The sequence below is a fragment of the Strix aluco genome, chromosome 2 (genome assembly GCF_031877795.1).
Source record: "Strix aluco isolate bStrAlu1 chromosome 2, bStrAlu1.hap1, whole genome shotgun sequence".
Classification (NCBI taxonomy): domain Eukaryota; kingdom Metazoa; phylum Chordata; class Aves; order Strigiformes; family Strigidae; genus Strix; species Strix aluco.
This window is the reverse complement of record NC_133932.1, coordinates 64349326-64368054: the sequence shown is the minus strand read 5'-3', so window position 1 is coordinate 64368054 and position 18729 is coordinate 64349326. Positions and strand designations below refer to the sequence as shown.

The following is an 18729-nucleotide window of genomic DNA, read 5'->3' as shown; positions in this document are numbered from 1 at the left end:
AACTGGGACTCATCCCACTTTTTTAGCGAGTACACAACTATGCTCTAACACAAACATTAAAGGCCAATATCTTTAAAAATAGAAAGGGGGGGACCACCAGCACCACTTCATCCAACCCAACAGCTGCAGGCAACCACAGAGTAGCTGCCTGGTCCAAACTACACACCCACACCTGACCCCACCATCACAGAGCCTTGCTCCTGAAGGCAAATTTACATTTTCAGACTTCTGACTGAAGTTTTTGAACATCCAAGCATCCCCACCAGCTTCAAATATTTAGACGTTTTAGCCAAACAGTTGTTAAAACTTTGGCCCATTCTGGTATGTAGATACTGCAGGAAAAATCACACACATAAGGACCTGTAACTTACTGCATTAATTCATATACAGCAGTGGGAATTAAGGTTGCAGAGAGAATGCTTATCTGTAATGTTCTTGTTCTTCAATATGTGCAGAGTATGTCCCTAATATTACATGCATTTATATTTGTCAATACAAGGAATGTAATTCCATAGTTTAAACTAGGCATTTTAACTGCTTGGGAAGTTTCCAAAAAAAATATCCCCAGACAAACTAAAAAATGCTACTCATGAGCAAAGGAAAATAGTATGTGAAAATTACTTTGTTATCACACGCAATTTGCATTTTTAAAATGTGTCTGTGAAATTTTACAGTCATTTGCATTTCAAGTTAGCAATTAGATTAAAAAAGCCCACAACTGCAGATGTGACAAGTACTCTGTTATGTGAAAAAACATAAATAATCCTCTTGTCCTCTAGTAACAGCTCTGATAAGAGTGAATTTTAGCTTAGTGCTCAACTTTTGCCTCTTCAAGGTTGCTTTCATCCTTGATACAGTATAACTGGAAAACATAGAAGAATTGGAGTCCAAACAAGATACGTATTTAATAACACAATTGCTTGTGGTATTGCACTTTACCCTTTAAAAAGCATCTTTTCAGATGCCATTAGGATCAGCTGTAGAGGAGCCCTAGGATCACAGAGAGGCTTTCCCTGGCACACAGGGTGGGATGGTATCTCATCAGCTCCATCATCCTTCAGAAGAAGGGGAGCTGAAGGTCTCTGGGGATGGACATCCATCAGCTCCCCTGGAGTGAGCACATGCCTTCCTAGGAAGGGGACCCAAGGCCAGATGTTTTTTTCCCCATTTTCCCCACCTGTTGTTGACAAGACAGAGACTTTGAGGCTTTGTTTGGCAAAAAGAGATACAAAAGAGTGGGACTGCAAATAAATATCACCTCTTTTCCCCAGCTTCTTCAGCCCTTAGTACCATAATTGGCACGTTCCTTACAGAGGTGCCTCCAGAGAGTTGGTGCACCCAAACTCAGGCGTAGCAGTCAGTCCATGACACCTTTGGGGAGTAACAGATATTCAGCGTAGAGAGGACTGACACTAACAATTTTATTGTTCAACAGTTTATCATGGATCCCATCTCTGTATTAACTGACCTTTGTCCTTAACTTTATTTTCAGGTTCTTTCTGTCCCGTCAAACACAGCATGTCCCCATTTCATGCTAGAACCAGCAGGTCATGACTGGCTGTGGGATCACAACTTGTCTGGGGCTTGAGTGAGATCTGATTTTCGGCAGGAACATTTTGGGAATCAGGTCTCCATGCAGCCCTGCAAGCGAAGTACCAAAGAAAGAAAAGGAAAGGGCAGGCAGTTTTAGTAGTTTTAGAAAATGTCAGCTCATATTCAGTGGTGGGTTTTAAAATGCATCTTTGCATCAGCAGGAAAGCTCCTTTGGCTTTCTGAAACCGCCCCGTTCCAGCAGGCTGCTGGCTGTGCCTGCAGGGCACAACCCACACTGGGCAGCCAGAGACACCAGCAGTTTATTACAAGAGCAGTGTACCACTCTGCTCCATGCCTAGTTGTTGCCAGTGCTGCTGGTTTTCCCTGAGTGGTTATTAAACACGACATTTGTGAGCAGTTTTTATGCTTAGCTGATCTGGCTAGAGTAGGTGTGGTGCTCTGACGCAGCTCCATCCCAAGCACCTTGCTTCACATGTGGATAATGGCTTCAGTTTCAAACCCCAAGATAATTCATTGTTTAAAGACTCTTCCTGCCAGCATTAATACTCACATCGTAACAGAGGTGTGTTAGGTCTGAGCCCCAGGACCTTGTGGAGGAAATGTGGCACCTTGGAAAATACCCATCGTCTGTCAAATTCTGGTTTTCTCTGTGCTTCAAAACCTGTTTTTGCCTTGTCAGTGGAGCTAGATGAAAGATACAGAAGACTTGGTCTGTGTTATTCATCAGTGAGATGAAATGCAAGCTTTTCCTTCACCTTTAGTTCAGGGTTTCTCCTTCCCTCTAGTATGTGTTAACACAAATTCCTTTCCTTACATCAGAAGGCAAGTGGACAGCATGGAGAAAAGAGAATTAGAGACATAAAAGAAGATTGAAAATAAATTATGAGCTAAGGGCTGGACAGGGGAAGAGACTGACAATGGTTATTGGGAGAGTGTGTCCAAACAACACGAGAGAGGACGTGATCAAGAAGAATAAAGACAGTATATAATATTTTGGTCATTTATGATCCAGAAAGAGGGTTATTATTATTTTTTTCTGCAACAGGTGAGACTAAGATGGTGGTCAGGAGGGAGAAGAGCACATTGTGACTAAAAATAGCTGATCTTATTGTAGCTCAGCAAAGGGAAGGTTGAAAAAGATGTGATTTCTCTCTAGAAATATATCAGAAGACTAAATGCCAGAAGAAGGGCTATTTGAGCTAAAGGGCAATTTTGGCAAAAGAACAAAAGGGGGGGGGGAAATCGGCCATAAATGCATTCAGCCCAGAGAGCTTCTGCGCAGCGAGAGTAGGCAAGAGTAGGCAGCGTCCTCTCAGCTGGAGCCACCAGGGCAATCTCTGGGACGTAAAGGTAGACCCTGGCCACTGCATGAAAAGGAGTGAGTGACAGGGCTGCCTGGCTTTGACAAGGCAGGATGCTCTTAATGTTTAGGTCTTGCTCTCGAAAAAGCCAATGAAAATGAAAATGAGTGGAGGATTTGCTGGCAGTCTTTTTGTTAGCTAGCATCTATCAATAGGACTGAGTGCACTGAAAATTTCCACAGCTAGCTAGCAGAGCATCATCCAGGCAGTCCCCTGAAGCTCTTACCTTCATGTTTTACAATCACTTTACAATAGAAAAAGGAGTATATCTGTGAAGATGGTGCTTCAGTGGTTATCAAGCTTTTCCTATTACAGCTGAAGCTACTAAATATGCTTTTCAAGATCATTTGACATGCCAGCCAGCATTGAACTCCAAATGGGCCACCTAAGTGTTAAACAGAAATTCTTCCAAAACTGCTACATTATTGACAGCATGAGGGTAGCCCCCCTTGCCCTCCCACCTTTGAGGTTCTCATCCTTTTCAGTTGTGATTTCTCGGTCCTCATTTAAACCTGTAGTAACTCACCTCAGACTTACGGGCTGGTGTCAGTGAGCAGGAAGCAGCAGGAGAATCAGTTTCTGTTTTTACGTTTGTACATCGGAAAGCAGTTTCAGGCCAAAAATTCTTCACTCCCTACATCAGAGCTATCCCATAGTTTGGGCTACAGTAATCTGCTTCAACACGGTCAGATCTTAGATAAGGTTTCCTGTTCAATAAATCATGTAATATGTCTATATTATTATTAAATAACAATAATACTAATAATGATGTCAACATTTGTATTAATAAAAAATAATTAAAATACCTATCTGTGGCAGTAGAATGTCAGCCTGCCTCTGGAGGGGAGAGCTGTCTGACCTGTCAGAGGTGCTCCGCTTCCATTTTTTTGGGGTGTTTTGGAGGTTTTTTATTTGGTTTGGCATTTTGCTCCTAAGAGGCAAGCCTGGGTTTTGTGGACATCCATGGATGAACGAAAACACAACCTGGCTGTTTGTCACCTTACCAGAAGCAATGTACTCAATTGAACTAAAATCGCACAAAGTTCTATCCCTTGAGGCTATTGCAATTTCAGGTTTCAGTCCTCTACTGTATTTTGATCTTTCCCATACATGTCTTAAGTTCTGGCATTTTTCTGTGTCTTGAATTTTATGTAATCATTTAAGATGTAAATTTTCCATCAGTCTGGCTAATATTAACTTCAGGTGGTATGCAAAGCCTGTCGAAACCTCCAAGAGCTTTTCTGTCGACTATAATGGGCTTTGGATCAGGACTCTTAATAGCAGTCATTTGTTTGAATCTATTCTAATTTAATGAGTGATTAGCAGATGCTTTTTCCACTCTTTACCTAACAGTTGATAAACCAGAATCCGCAAGGAGCTGTGTGCTAAATAATGGTATGATTTTACAACTCTCAAATTGCCTTAGAAAATAGGTTTATAAATCATGCACATAAAAGTAAAGGATATTGACAAATTCTCTGCTATAAAAGAGGAGGCTTGCTGTGCTTTATGTGAGTCTCTCAACAATAAAGTGTTACCTACCATGGGACACTGGGAAAAACTATCAGATCTTTATATATCTTAGTGTCTTGGGTACCTCTCCTTCCTGTTCTCTTTTATTTGAGGCAATTTACATGTCTTTTGTACTCCAGCTCAAATTCCTTCATCTTTTAGGACCAGATTCTTGTTTAAACAATGCTTAAACAACTCTTCGTGCAGGAAGGGAGTTGTGCAAAGAAAAAAGCCCTTGATTTTCCAATTACTGTTGTTATGCTTTAAGTCACCTTCCAATTCAAGTAACGTTTCTAACACTGAAAGATACCAACTATCAGGATTTGTTCTAATCGACCTTTAATGATATTTAGGCATCTGGCTTTCCAGCTCAGGTAATCAAGATGATAATTAAATCTACATCTTGTGAATGTCAAAACTGTCATCTGCATTCAGAATGTTACAGGTCTGCAAGAAATGATGATCAAGAGAAATTTAACATCAGTGAGGTTCCATCATTGGCTTCACCAAAAACTACCTTGTCAAAGCAAATGAGATACATGGAAGTATGCTATATTAACTGCCCATATAGAATACCTAATAAATGTCATTATGAATTAAGCACACTTTGCAAATGTAACTGTCGACAGTATTTTAAATAATGCCCAAGCAGTAGCAGCAGGCTATGGGTATCCACTAGATTGTTTCACTATTAATACCTTGCACTATGTGCAGTTGTATATGCATTTATTACACAGATTAATTACTTTCCTGCTGCAAATGGGTATCGTATTTTTAGTGAAACTAACAAAAAAACCTCAGTGCTTCACATTAAATAATGAAAAATTAAATGGTAATTTGAAAAAGAGTTAATGATGCAGTAGTTTCCAGCTTAGAATAAGGCAAAGTCAGGAGCGTTAAACTCACAGGAAAATGTGTCTTGAAATTGTTCCCATTTGCAAATGAAGTCATGTCACAGTTTTCCAATCCCAATAAGCAATCAGAAGTTATTTCCCAACAACCAACATGGTTCTGAGTTTCCAGCCAAAGTTGTAAGCCCACACTTGGCTCTCACCGATACCGAAGGGGAGGCGAGTGGAACAGTGTTGATCGTGATACGGGATCACTCACATCGCAGGATGTCTTCCGTCATCTGCAAGTGAAACAGTTTAGTCCAAAACATTATAAATCTAGGCAAGTGTAGGAATTATTTCCATTTCTCTGGCATTATTTCTCTCTTGTGCTCCCTTTCACATGCAAACTTCAAGCACAGCAACTCCAGCTGCAGAGCACTGTGCAGCAGCACTGCTGCTCACACAGTTCCCTCTGTCATGGCTCACAAGTTTCTCTGGAGGCTGGTTTTGCAGCTAGTGAAAGAATTAAAATTAAAAATGCTGGCTTGGAACTACAGATACGGGCTTTAAATAGCCCTCCGGATGATAGTATGTATTTCTGTTGGTTACAGATAGGGTCTACAATGACTGAGGGACTGTGTGCCTCAGATAAATGTACCATGTGAGATGTAACGAATTCAGCCTGCATGTCCTCTGCATTGGCAGAAAAATTAGACAGCTCTGAAGGGCAAAGCAGGACATCCAGTTAGCAACTGTCCAGGAGCAGTGGCAGGAAATACAAAGTTTAGGAAGAATCCATGCCTTGAAGGCACTCAGAGGTACTGCTTGGCACCAAAAGCCTTTTCATGACAGGAGGGTCCCCTCCATCTAAGATGCAGTTAGATATAGTGCTTTTTCAGCTCTTTACATCAGAGGCAGATGCCTAGAGCACTTGGCCAAAGGGTGTTCTGGGTCATGTCTGGGACCCTTTTCAGCTGAGCTGGGAATTTCCATCAGAACTCTTCATCTGCTAGCCAAGAAGAAAAACCTTTGAAAGCAAGAGAAGCACAAGTGCCTGGCTCCAGCCTAGATCTTGGGCTGGCTGCACTGGGAGATTTACCGAGTGCTGTTCCTGCTCCTGCAATTGTTTGTGCCTTTCATATTAAATATCCCCTGAAGAAAAAAGACAGAAAGACTTCATTGCTAGCAGTTTTAAATACTTTTGCATCTACCTATATTACTGGTGTTTTGGACTGCAAACTCTTAAGAGCAGCCCTAGGCAGGAAGAATTTTGTACCAAATTACTTCTGTCCCTGTGGATTAAATGTATAACCTGAAGCAAAATTTGAGCCTGGATGTACAGAGAGAGGTTCTTAATTGCCTGACAGCCTGCAAATTCCCCCTTTTCTAGTAATTTTCAAAAGATGAGAAAATGGGGTCTTTAGTGGCAGCTCTGGCATTTTAGATGGAGGAAGTGTGAAGCAGCAGTTGGTTGTTAGACTAATATAGCATCTGATCTGTAAGACACTTCCCAACAAGCAGAAGATCTAATGGTACAGCTGAGCAAGTCATCACTTGGCAGCACACGGCTGTATACTTGAGCTCTTGGTAACCTTTAGACGTGTGGTTAACCTAGTGCAGGGGTAGGTAAATCCTGACCTGTGATATGAATGAAGGATGGATAAAATGCTCAAGGCAGTACTGCTGAACAGATTTAAAGTCTTTAGAAAACTCCTCATGCTCTGTCCCAGACTCCCAAGTACATTCATATAAAAAGCATCAGCACCTGGAGACAAGCGTGCTAACTCTTGAAGGCTAGAACATAAACTGAAATATATTTAAATACTAGAACGAATAACCTAAAGAGTACCATGATGTATCATAGCCCCGAGTACACATGCTGTTTGCTGGTGTGCCTCCTGCCAGCTAGGATAATAGCTACTTTATCTCCAAGTCTTTGCAGCAGGAGCAATAACATCTGAAAGAAGCCAACTGCTGGTGGTAAACTGGGGGATAATTCAGAGTTTAGCCTAAGGCTCCCTCTGTAGTCAAAGGAGAGAGATTGGTGCCTCTAAAGAGAGATTCAGAGCAAGGACCTGAGTGGCTTTGGGGAGCTCTCTCTAGGGAAAACGGAGGGAGGTGCTTTCCCTACTCCTTGATGGAGGTATGCCAGCGCAGGGGCAAACTTGGCCTGAGCAGTCACTTTCTGGGTTTTCCCTTGTTTCCAGGAGAGAACCAAACCTGCTAATCTAAATTAAGACTGCAATGCTGGGACAACAGCATACCGCATAGCACATTGCAAAGGTAAGGGAGGTTGCCCAAATAAATATTGTTCTTGCTTAAGCATGACCTAAAGTTCAGTTAATTAGGCAATAATTTAAACTCTGACTGATTTTAGGGGCAGTAGTTGTTCTTTTTGTACTACTACATACCGCATCTGCATGGCCTTTGTTTTCAAGCATGACAAGTGATGCTGTATGTTGGATAAGCTGCGGAAGGATTTGATTTTCAGAAGGTGTATGTCTGAGTCCACAAGTCAGGTCCTCACAAGGTTTAAAAACCACATGAATTACACACCCAAAATCTGAAATAATTTTAGAAAAGCTCAGACCCTGTATTTGGAGAAGTTTAAAGGCACTTATGAGAGATTCTGTATTAAAAAAAAAATCCAGAGAAGCCTTGTGATTCCCATTGCTTTTAGTTAGTTTTCAGCTGTCTACTCTACTTCTTCTATTAGCAGGTAGAGTTTGCTGTTGTGACAGTTGTGACTATAAAACCAACATCTCTGAAAATAGTCTTGACACTAATAGGTCTGTATTTATTTGGGGAAAACAGCCAATGATTTCTAATAGAATCTGAACTCTTTTAATATAATGAGTAATACTTAAGCAATTAATTGATGTTTATCCATACATCATATCCAAAATACACAAAGAAATACATCTCTTACCAGATATTCCCAATCACAAAACTAAGCTCATTAATTTTTTCTACTCTACAATATGGAATAAATAGATAATAGATGTTACTTATGATCTGGGAAGCATTGCTAAAAGTGAGCAGAAATGTGCTGAAATCAGAGGGAGCCTTGCTGTTGACTTCAAAGGCCTTGCAATCACATCTACAGTGCTGAATATTTTATCTACTTCTAAAAGTTGTGACGTGTATCATTAGCTACTATGAGATTTAAGCAAGTGACAGCTTGTTCCAATGCAAAGCACGGCAACTGGGTTTAAAGACTGCTTTCCAAATCTTCAAAGTATTTTCTGGGGAGGAAGGGGTTGAAGAACTACTGTCAAGGTGACTTAAAAAACCCCTCTTGGAATCTGTCTATCCTGAGTATGATGAAATAACTTATTAATACTTAGCAATAAAAAGTCTAATGAACACAATTAGCATTCCTGATACAATTAGCATAGCTGAAGAAAGTTTGTTTGGTTTGGTTTTGAAATATTTATGACTTGATTAATGAAACAAATAAACAGGACACTACTGTCTTGTTTTGATAGCAAATGCTCTTTTGACTTCTGGGCAAGTAGAGTTTTCATACGAAGCAGAGGACAAATTTTCTGCTCTTAACTGGCAATACCCCAGCTTGAAGAGAGGTTGGTTTGCTATTAAGAATCTTGCTAAATCAGTGGATGTTGTTTTTCCCTCTTTCTTAATCTACCATAGACAACACTATGAAATACAATAGTTTAATGCTTAAGAATCCCTTTTGCTACTTGTGTGTCAATAAGAAAATGCTTTCATGTTTGTTATCTTGTGTAAGACTAACCATTACATGATATTTAATGTGTAATTAAACATTAAAATTTAGCCAAACACAGAGTCATCACACTCCCTCCATCCCCAGGAAAAAAAAAGTAAGCAATTAATCTTTAAATCCTTTTTAATAAATTAATATTCATTCATCAATATTTTCATAAAGCATCTCTTCATCATTCCATTTTATTCTTTTTTTTTCACTGTTGAAGAATACCAAAAATACATAGATGTGCCTTAAGCAAAAAGACTGGGTTTTAGCTTATCTTTACAATGGGATGAAATCAACTTAGAGTTAAACCACCATAATATTTCTACTGTTTATTGACCCTTTGGGCTATAACACAAGATAGTTCCAGTTTTCTTTATTTTTAATGCCTTTTACAAACAAATGATGTGTAAATGTTATTTATAGTAGTACTGAGTTAGAAAGGAGTTAATTAGCTATGAAGTACATTACTCTGGTGCAATTTGGTTGAAATAACCATTTTTAGTCTTAAAGCCATCTATGGTTAAAATCATATACTGCAGCTAGCATACAGGGACAAGAGCCAGAAAATGGGAGGTCAAGGTAAACACTGTTCTTAACACATGGTGTTGTGTGTGTGTCTGTATGTAAGAAGTAGTGCGGGGACTAGAGGAAGGGAATTGGCAAAAAAAAGGCACAAAAACGTGTGTTAAAGATGAAGTGTTAACCTTAAGTGAGATTTTCCTGGCTTTTTTGAAGTCAAACCAAGACCTGGATCTGTTCAGGGTTCAAGCTGCTTGTGCCCCATGGAACTTAACTAGACCGATGAATATGAAATCTTGTGAAAAAGCTGAAAGGTGCAACTGCCTACTTTTTGTGATGAGAGGCAAGGTGGGGAATATGGTTTCATGAAAGGGCTGCAGTAACACACTGCCCTCCAGTTGTGCAAAGGGTAAGAGAGGGAGAGTCCTCAGGGACTTAGTTCTCTTGCCCATGCAGGGTCCTGAAAATGCACAGTGCCTCTTTGCTCTGGCCAGACAGTAGTTTTCCATCTGCTTGGAAAACCTTGCTGAAGCCACTGGAGAACTGATTTCAGGGGGAATTGGAGTACACATATTCATCACAACTAAAAAGTCTCTTCTTGTTGAACATCTCTGCCTGACCACATGATTTCTAGGAGCTGAGGCTTGAAGAAAAGAGGAAACTGTGATTAAATCATGAGGGTGGGACCTCTCTCTTCTTGAATCCCATTTTTCAGGGTAGTTCTTTAGGGCACTTACTGAAAGAATTGCTCGAAGATCATTTTACTAGGGTAATTTTTCTAAAGTAAAGCCTACCATTTTTAAGTTTTATTGAAAACAGATTTTTTTTATTTAATTATATTTTATTATTAGCATAAAAACTTGGGAGGGCTTTTCAACAATTCTACCAAATATGCACTTTGGGAGGATGTTAATTGTTTAGTTACTTTGATTATAATTATGACAATGTGCTCTATAATCCCTTCACAGTTTTAAGAGATATTAGGGAGCTCATAATACATTGTGGTTTACCAATGGGAACAAATATTGAGGAACTTTTAAAAAGCAAGGTTTTCTGCTCCAGCTATGTACGGGTTCCTTTGAGGCTCTTCGTACTGTATAGTTGTCTGCAGATACAGTGTTTAAAAACTGCAGTTACAGCCACTTTGCACCACTGCCAAGGATGCAGCAGGACTGCGGTGCTGATCCTGCCCACGCCAGCAGCCGAGGCTATGGTGAAGGCTACCAGCTGGGGATCGCATTGCAGCTTTGCTGCAAGGCAACTGTGCGGAGCCCATTCCTGCTCAAGGAGCAGCCCCGAGGATGGGATTGCAACACAGACTTTGCATCCCAGGATCATCTATGCTGAATTTCAGCCCAGAGCAAAGTTTCACAGTTCAGCTGCAAATAGTCAGGAGTGGGAACAGCAATGGACCGTATACGGCAGCAACACAAGTATCATTGCTCTACTCACAGATAAATCAAGTACTAGCGAGAACACAGGTCATTACAGGGCCAAGGCAGCCTTTTCAGTTTCATCCCTTTTTGGTGTTTTTGGTAGATGCATATCCACACATTTTTCTGCCATAGACGTCTCTAACTAGCATCCAGAGCTCTCTATCTGCCAAAAATTCCCATCGATGTCCAGAGGAATTCTACATGCAGAGAACTGGAAGGGCTAAGCCTGAATTCTTATTTTTAGATCTATTTATACTACTGTATTTGTTGTTATTTGAGAATGTACATGATAGAAACACTGTTTACAAAAAATATATCTTCTTTTCTTTAGAAAGGTTTAGTTCTGATAAATAACAAATTAAGTTTACAGATCTGAAACTGGCATACCTTGACGACTACAATCTACTAGACTGAAAAATGTTGGAATCCTGGTGAGGGAATGAATTGGGATGAAAACCAAAATGGTCACATTAGCATGAAAGATATGTTAGAACAGAGTTAATGCTGAAACAAAACATACTGTTTGCTATCTCTTGTGATCTGTGATGGCAGCACACTAGCTTGATAAGTGTATGTGTATATACTTTCAGTATATAAATAAAACATGAAAATGCTCCATTACTGAATCAAAGTATCAGAAGTGCTCTATTTGCTCAATTCTAGAGAATAAAAAGTTGTAACATCACAGAAACAAAAATATGACATAGCATGCGGTCACAATAGCAAGCACAGGGAAGAAAAATACTGAGAAAATATATGCATATTATGCAAATATATTTACATTAACATACAATGTTATAAGAATGTTAAATAATATGAATGCATGTTTAAAAAAGGCTACAGCTAGGTGGTTTCATGTTGAAGTAGCAAATAACCTGAGACATCTTCTATGCTTTCACTGGAATAACAATCTTTAAATCTACAGCAGATGTAGAACACATTGACAGTAGTTGAATTCTCAGCTAAATTATACTAAGAATGTGCTGTTCTCTTTCAAAATGACATGGCAGCTGGAACCAGTCCAAGGGAAGGAAAATGTGCTGTACATTTACAGTACTTACAAAAGTTTCATTTCACTGTTGATGGACACTTAAAATGTTTGTTTGAAATACTATGAACATGTACATGTCTCCAAAGACCTAAAGCAACACTCCCATGATCAGCTTGCTTACTGCAGAAGAGAAAGCAAGAGATCATTAAAAACGATACCCATTCAGGACTGGGAAAAAATATTTTATGGCATATATAAACCTAAGAAATTTTAGCAAATAAAAATAAATTTGGTTTCATGAAATTGTAGTTGATGGATCTGCAATATAAATGACTTATTTTAAACTTACCAATGTAACTCTACCACTTTATGATTAGTGTGTATGGCAGCATTTACAAACAATGTTACTAAATACTGACTTTATACACGATTATAGCTGTTTGAAAATTCCTATGACAATCAAAGTTTTGTAGTGATAATATACAACACTTACTTTCTCAAGGCTTGTTGCTTTGACGACACCTGCCTTTCGATTTAAAAAGTTCCTCTGAAGTGCATTCTATGTTAAAGTGTCTGTAACCTCAGAACGTATGTGTACATGTGTGTGTGCATACATATACTTTTGCTTTGCAGTATGTGCTCTTAAGTACATACAATTCTTTGCTACATGTATACACACATACATGAATATGGTCTATATAGTAAAAGTTCATATATATATATATTTTTGTATATAAATATATATATAAACTCTGCAGGCAAGTAGTACTTCACTTGTTATAACTGAAGTCCTTTAAAAAAGTCCAGTCACTCAGTTAACATAGTATAGCCAGTAAATTAAGTTGAAAAGAGAAAATGTGAATGGAAACACCATTCTTGACCATCTGTCGATGGCATTCACATCTGTTAGATCAGGGATTTTTATTTTCAGTTGCGAAGACCTTCTTCGTAAATGGCCCCTCTTGCTGTGGGAGCCTGTTCTTTCTGACGAACGCCTTCCAAGGCTTTCGCGATGTGAGCTTTGTTTTCTGTATTGGATTCCTGAGTTGTCAAAGGATACCATTGAATTTCGGGCATCCGTAACGCTGGTGGTGACCTCGTTGCTTGCCATCTCGTTGTGAATTTCAAGTGATGTTAGCAGAATGTTTCCATGAGTGTCCACCTAAGGGGCAAAAATAGAAATATAAATTGTTTCTAAAGACTTGACATCTATCAGCAGAATGTGGGCGTATTTAAATCTCCAAACCCGTACATATTTTAAGAAAGCATGTTTTCATTTTAAGCATGTGATAATCTCAGAAAAAAATAGCAATACTCTGCTTAAAATCAGGCAAGTACTTAAATACCTTTACAAACAGGGTTATCATCATACTACCAACATTCAGTACAAAAATGTATTTGACAAAACCAATCATTTTCCTCTCCCTCTAAACCAGCCGCATTTTAAAGGATGGTGTAGTTGAGCGAAATCTCTACATTGCTGGCAATAGGGGTAGAGGGTAAGGGATGGATTCTCTCTCTGCTACGGTAGGAAACTAAATTAAACTGGACTAACTTTTTTCTATCTGGGACTTAAAACCAGATGAAAAAGGGACTGTAAAGTTCGCTAAAATCACAATAGTAGCTCTGACCTGCTGAACTCTTTGCATTTTGCAATCACAGAGCTTATTTTCAACTTCGCTCTTAAAACTCTTCCTTCCAAAGTCATTTGCACAGTTTTCCAATCATGGCATTGCTTAACTGTGGGGCTTTTCCACCTGGGTAAGTGATCTTCAAAAGCAATGAACTTAGCCATGGAAGAAAGCTGCTGAACAGAGGAAATAGGTGGCAGTCTTCCCTTCCACTTCCATATCCAAGAGCCAGTGAGCAGTGTTGAGCAGAGGTGAGCAAAGCGATGTCTTTTTAGTAATTAAAGAGGAAGGTTCTGATCATTTTGGGTCTTTAACAAATTCTGGGCCAGACTCTCCAGCCCCCCCCGCGCACTGATGAGAAGTCCCAAACGATGCTGTCTTACTATCTGGTAGCTTTAGTGGTGAGGCACCACATCCCCTTGTGCCCCATGCCCTGCATGCTGGAGGTCGGACAGAGAACACAGCTGATGCAGTGATCAGCTCCAACTTTCCTGCCAGCTTTTGGGAAAGGAAAATGACAGCTAAAGGTAAAATAAATGCTCTGTGCTGGGTATTTTCAGCCAGTTAACGCATGTGTGACTCTGTTCAAGTGAACTCAGTTCCCCATGTCAGAAATAGATAGTGAATCATGGCATACAGGATAATTTCCAGTTTTACATATACAATTTATTCATCCACAGTTCATCCTGCCATTAATACATTTTTCTAACCTGCCACATGATCTAGCTGCGTTAACTGTGCAGCAGTTGAATATCTCATCCTAGAAGCATCTGTTTAAAAGTGGTTGAGAAAACACTATTGTCATGGCTTTTTGAAGTTCGTGCAGTCATCTGATACCACGTCCTTTGCAAGCTTTGTGTGATGCACTGAAAGTATGTGTCTGTCCACACACATTTACCTTTTTTCAATCTTGTTAAAATTCTGTAAAATGGGTATTTCTTTCATCAATCATTGATGCTGCAGCTTATCTTTTCCTAGTGAAAATGATTATGATAGTATATCAGTAATGCTTTGTCAAGCTTCTTGCAAATGGAAAAAGAATATAAAATGCTATGAATGACATATAGGCAAGTAGAAAAAAAAATCCTAAGGTATCCAACAAATCCTGCTGTTGTAGGTAATAGCACATTATGCTGATGAGTGCCTATAAATAAAAATAAACAACGTGAACCAAAATAATGGGGTGGAGAAGCCTCAGTAGTGATTAAGAATAATTTATTTTCCCCATGGCAGAAACCCATTGGGTACAAAAGTACAAACTTGAGGTTTGTAGAAACAAGTTCATGCTGTTGAGCAGCATCTGTAACCAGGCGATATGCACAGCTGTGAAATACAGCCATGGATATCATCACTACTTATGGTGGTTTCTGAAAAGAACCGATTCAGTTTTCTTTTTTTTTTTCCACAAAGAGTACAAATTATGATCAGGATTTGTAACAGCGTTGTGTAAAATATCTCCACAATCTGTGTTTTCTTTATGAAGCTTAACACTAAATTTCTCATCCAGGCCTCCCCAGAGTCACATGTCATCTTCTTTCCCATCTCCTCCCAGGCTTTCAGAAATGTCCTTCAGCTTACTAAAAATGCCACAGCAAAGATCATTTTGCTGGGCTCTACCCTGACAGCATGGCCTTCCCCTTGCAGGTCTCTACTCCCTCTCCTTCCACCACCACAGATGTCAGCTACTCCTTCCCTCAGGGCTTCCTGATCTCTCCTGATTCTGTTTGCCACCTACATACATACAGACAGACATTAGCCCATCCATGGATACTTTGTCCTTCTACACAGAGCCTGGATTTCTTGTAAGTAAGGTGTTGGCTGAAAGCTTGTATTCCAGAGGGTACACCTATGTATTCACGCTTCTCCTGCCCAAGGAATTAATTTTATTCCACTTATTGCATTGCATTGCATATCCTTCTTCACCTTATCTACCAACCTTACATGCCACCCTAACATGGCTTCTGCCTCTGAACTGCCAATGATGTCGCCACTTTTCACTGCTCATCACTGCATCTATAAATCAAACTAGAAAGGTGGTCAAGAAAGTTGCAACATTTGTGTAAATGCTTTGTCAGAAGATACCATTATGTTGTATGAAGTTGCATGACAGCATGTATTTTCTCAAAATGTCAAATGAAACATATTTGGAAACATACTTCTGAAATGCATCTCTTTGTTAACAGAGCAACAGACTTGCATGTCAAATACAAGGAAGGAGCAGATGGAGAGAAGAAGGGGTCTGCAGAAACTGAAATCAGGCTTCTGGTCCACAGATATTCTTGAGATCTATTCCTGCAGATTGTAATGATTCCTTCAGAAGTTTTGGATAAACCACCTAAGTCCTCAGCAACATTAGAGTAATGTATGCTAATGCTCTGCAACAATTCTTAAAGTGATGTTGTGGAGTGTGAATACTTAATGCACGTAGCAAGTTAAAAAGTATTTACATATAAGCATGACTTCTGAATGATTTAAGCCATGATTTAAATGACTTTGACAAATGTACATAATCTCTCTCAATGAATAAAGAAGCAAACCAATAATGGCAGGATATCCCATGCAAGTCGACTCATGTTTGCCTGAAAATACATGTAAGACAAAATCCTCCATAAGCAAACCCGAGTGTTGCTTCATGGCTCCAGGTAAAATGTTACACCATGTACAGATACAGACTAAGAAAAGTAGCTGAATGGCTAACACATGATGAACAAGGCCAATGTCTTTGATAAAACTTCAGTTTTACTCCTTATGAGCCTTAGAATATAATTTTATCACCTGCCTCAAAAAATGTCACTGTCTGTGCACTGGAAAGTCTCCCCAAAACATTAACACGAGGTTTTGCTCTCTTATAAATCAGAGAGATGACATTGTGGATTTGGCCAATTTCCCCTCACTCCTTACCATCCTTCTTGTTAGGTGGCCTAATGTTTCTCTTTTTTGCCTTCTCTGCCAACCCTGTGCCTCCATGCTTCTTCTAGTCTCCTTTCTTTCCACCATGGCTCCACCTGAAGCCCTTCATTCCCGTTTCCCTGCTGTGTTTTCTGCTCTCAGTGCTCCCATCTCCTTCCCAACACAAGCCAGGGCTGGTTGTTTCCATGGAGTGTTTCCCAGTAAGCTCATCAATGCAGATGGAAACCGCTACCATTAATTAATTCCCTGCTGAATCAGCATGGATCCAAATATGCAAACCCAATGTTCTTATTTCAGAATCAATTTTAATCAAACTCCATCCCTCCCACCTCGTAACAACTCCTGCACCAGGGTGAAGTGACTGAATCTCACATAACTGTTTGGAGGCTGAGAAGCATGAAATGCTGTGAGACATTTTATACATAGAAAGACAGATTCACTTTTGAAGGTTCACCATTTCTGAACTATACATATTACAGTACAAATAAAAAATCCAAAGACTCTAGCAGCCTAATGTCATTACATGAAAATCACCATAACTTACCTAACTGAAGTCAGAAAGAGGACAATTAAGATAAGGCTCACAAAGAACCTCTGGTCCTTGCTGTTGGAGGAAAACCACGTCTCCAATGGGCTCAACTTGGATTGCATGTTGTAGGTATGAAACTTCAATGTCCTGGGAAGTTCCGAATCTACTTCTTAATTTTAAAAAAGATACTGGCTCATTTAGATGTTAGGCATTATATTTTTAAAGAAATGAAAGACAAGAGTTGCTATTGAATACCTTTCTCCAATCAAGATTCCTGGAAAACTTCAGTTTAATGCCAGTTTGAAAACACTTTACTAGGGTCAGGGAACTACCGTAAAGCTTGATTTACTATAAGGTAGTGTCTGAATTATTTCAGGTTCATTTAGTTCTCTGTTTAATATTCCATAAATTTTAAGTGCTTTACAATGAAATCTCTTTTTCCTTGTAAGTCTTTCACTCTACTACACAAAATAAAAAAGAGGAAGTATTTTGCTCAAACCCCATATGTATGTTTAGGAGTTCATCAAGCCCAAATTTTTAAATACCATGTAAACACCTTCCATCATACGAAGCAATATAAATGCAAATAGTGGGTTTAAATAACAGCATGAAAAGCTGTGACTATAGTTAATCTTGCATTATTTTACATCAGAATTACTATTCAAGTACATTATCCCACAAAATAGATCTCCCCTTAAAATTAAATAAAATGGAAACTATTTTTGGTGGAAATTGTAATCTAGACTCCAGCTACCTGATTCTCACCTATCTGCCCCGGTGCAAGCATCTGCAGTTTTGCAAGGGGTGAACGACCTGGCAGCAGTTTTCATCTTCTTTATGTATGTAATTATGGCTTTCCAACTTGTAGGATAGTATGCGATCAGGCCCTAAGTGTTATATGTGCTTAAAGCAAAATTCATTGACCACATTATGCCTTGGATATTTAAAAAATAATTTAAAACTGCAAGCACCACAAAAATGATAGTGTTGAGTGTTCTCCCTGAGTCTAAAAGTTGATACTTCTTTCACTACCATTTTAATATGTTTATATTAATTAATAAGTACAAAAAAATGAAACAGAGAATTATATCAGCCTCGTAGATCAGCCCAGGGTAGTCAGCAGAACTGGGAAGATGGAAAGATCTTGAAAACAAGGAAAGTATGAAGAAGAAAAATAATTAGGAACTTTCATATTGATATCACTGTCCACCAAGTAAGAATGGAGTTTGACAATTAACCTTGACGTATTTGAACAGAGGAAGAAAAGGAAATAAATGTATGGTCCTCCCTTGCCCTGTGCTTCACACTGTCTGGATTCTTGCAATCTCTAGGCTGTACTATGGATTACACATACAATCCTTCTTCATTTTTCTGGATTTGCACCATTCATACTTGTACAAATAGAATTAACACACATATGAGTTTCCCAGTGGACACTGAATGTCCCCATCATAAGCACTACAGGACAACAGTTCTTCCCACAAGAACTGTGTTCATCACCCTTGACAGATATTTTTCAAAACTTGGCATCTACTCATCACACTCATGTTTCAGAAATATCCCACTGTTCAAAACAGCACCGAAAAAGGTATCCAGTAAAGATGAAGATGCACCGAAGAATACTGCCAGCTTTGCTATTCTCATATTTCCAAATTTAAACTGAGTGATAATTCTGCCATAGCAGCCAAGATGATACTCATTCTCAGAATAAAATCTG

At 39.2% G+C, this 18729-nt stretch overlaps 1 protein-coding gene and 1 long non-coding RNA gene across 6 annotated transcripts in view; both read right to left on the bottom strand.

The window, feature by feature from the left end:
- Positions 1 to 1481: 1481 nt before the first annotated feature.
- Positions 1482 to 5695, bottom strand: LOC141920219 (uncharacterized). The gene is made up of 4 exons (XR_012622258.1): positions 5334 to 5695; positions 3442 to 3622; positions 2105 to 2238; positions 1482 to 1641 (listed from the first exon to the last, which is right to left on the bottom strand). It is a non-coding gene; the product is annotated as an uncharacterized LOC141920219 (long non-coding RNA).
- Positions 5696 to 9113: 3418 nt separating this feature from the next.
- The window catches only part of GABRB3 (gamma-aminobutyric acid type A receptor subunit beta3), a 196269-nt gene continuing 186653 nt past the window's right edge, over positions 9114 to 18729 (bottom strand). For all 5 annotated transcript variants that reach the window (XM_074815009.1, XM_074815011.1, XM_074815010.1 and 2 more), the window contains one exon: positions 9114 to 13104. In XM_074815009.1, the coding sequence (XP_074671110.1) occupies positions 12754 to 13104 (351 nt within the window). In that variant the 3' untranslated portion in view covers positions 9114 to 12753. The remainder of the gene's footprint in view (positions 13105 to 18729) is intronic.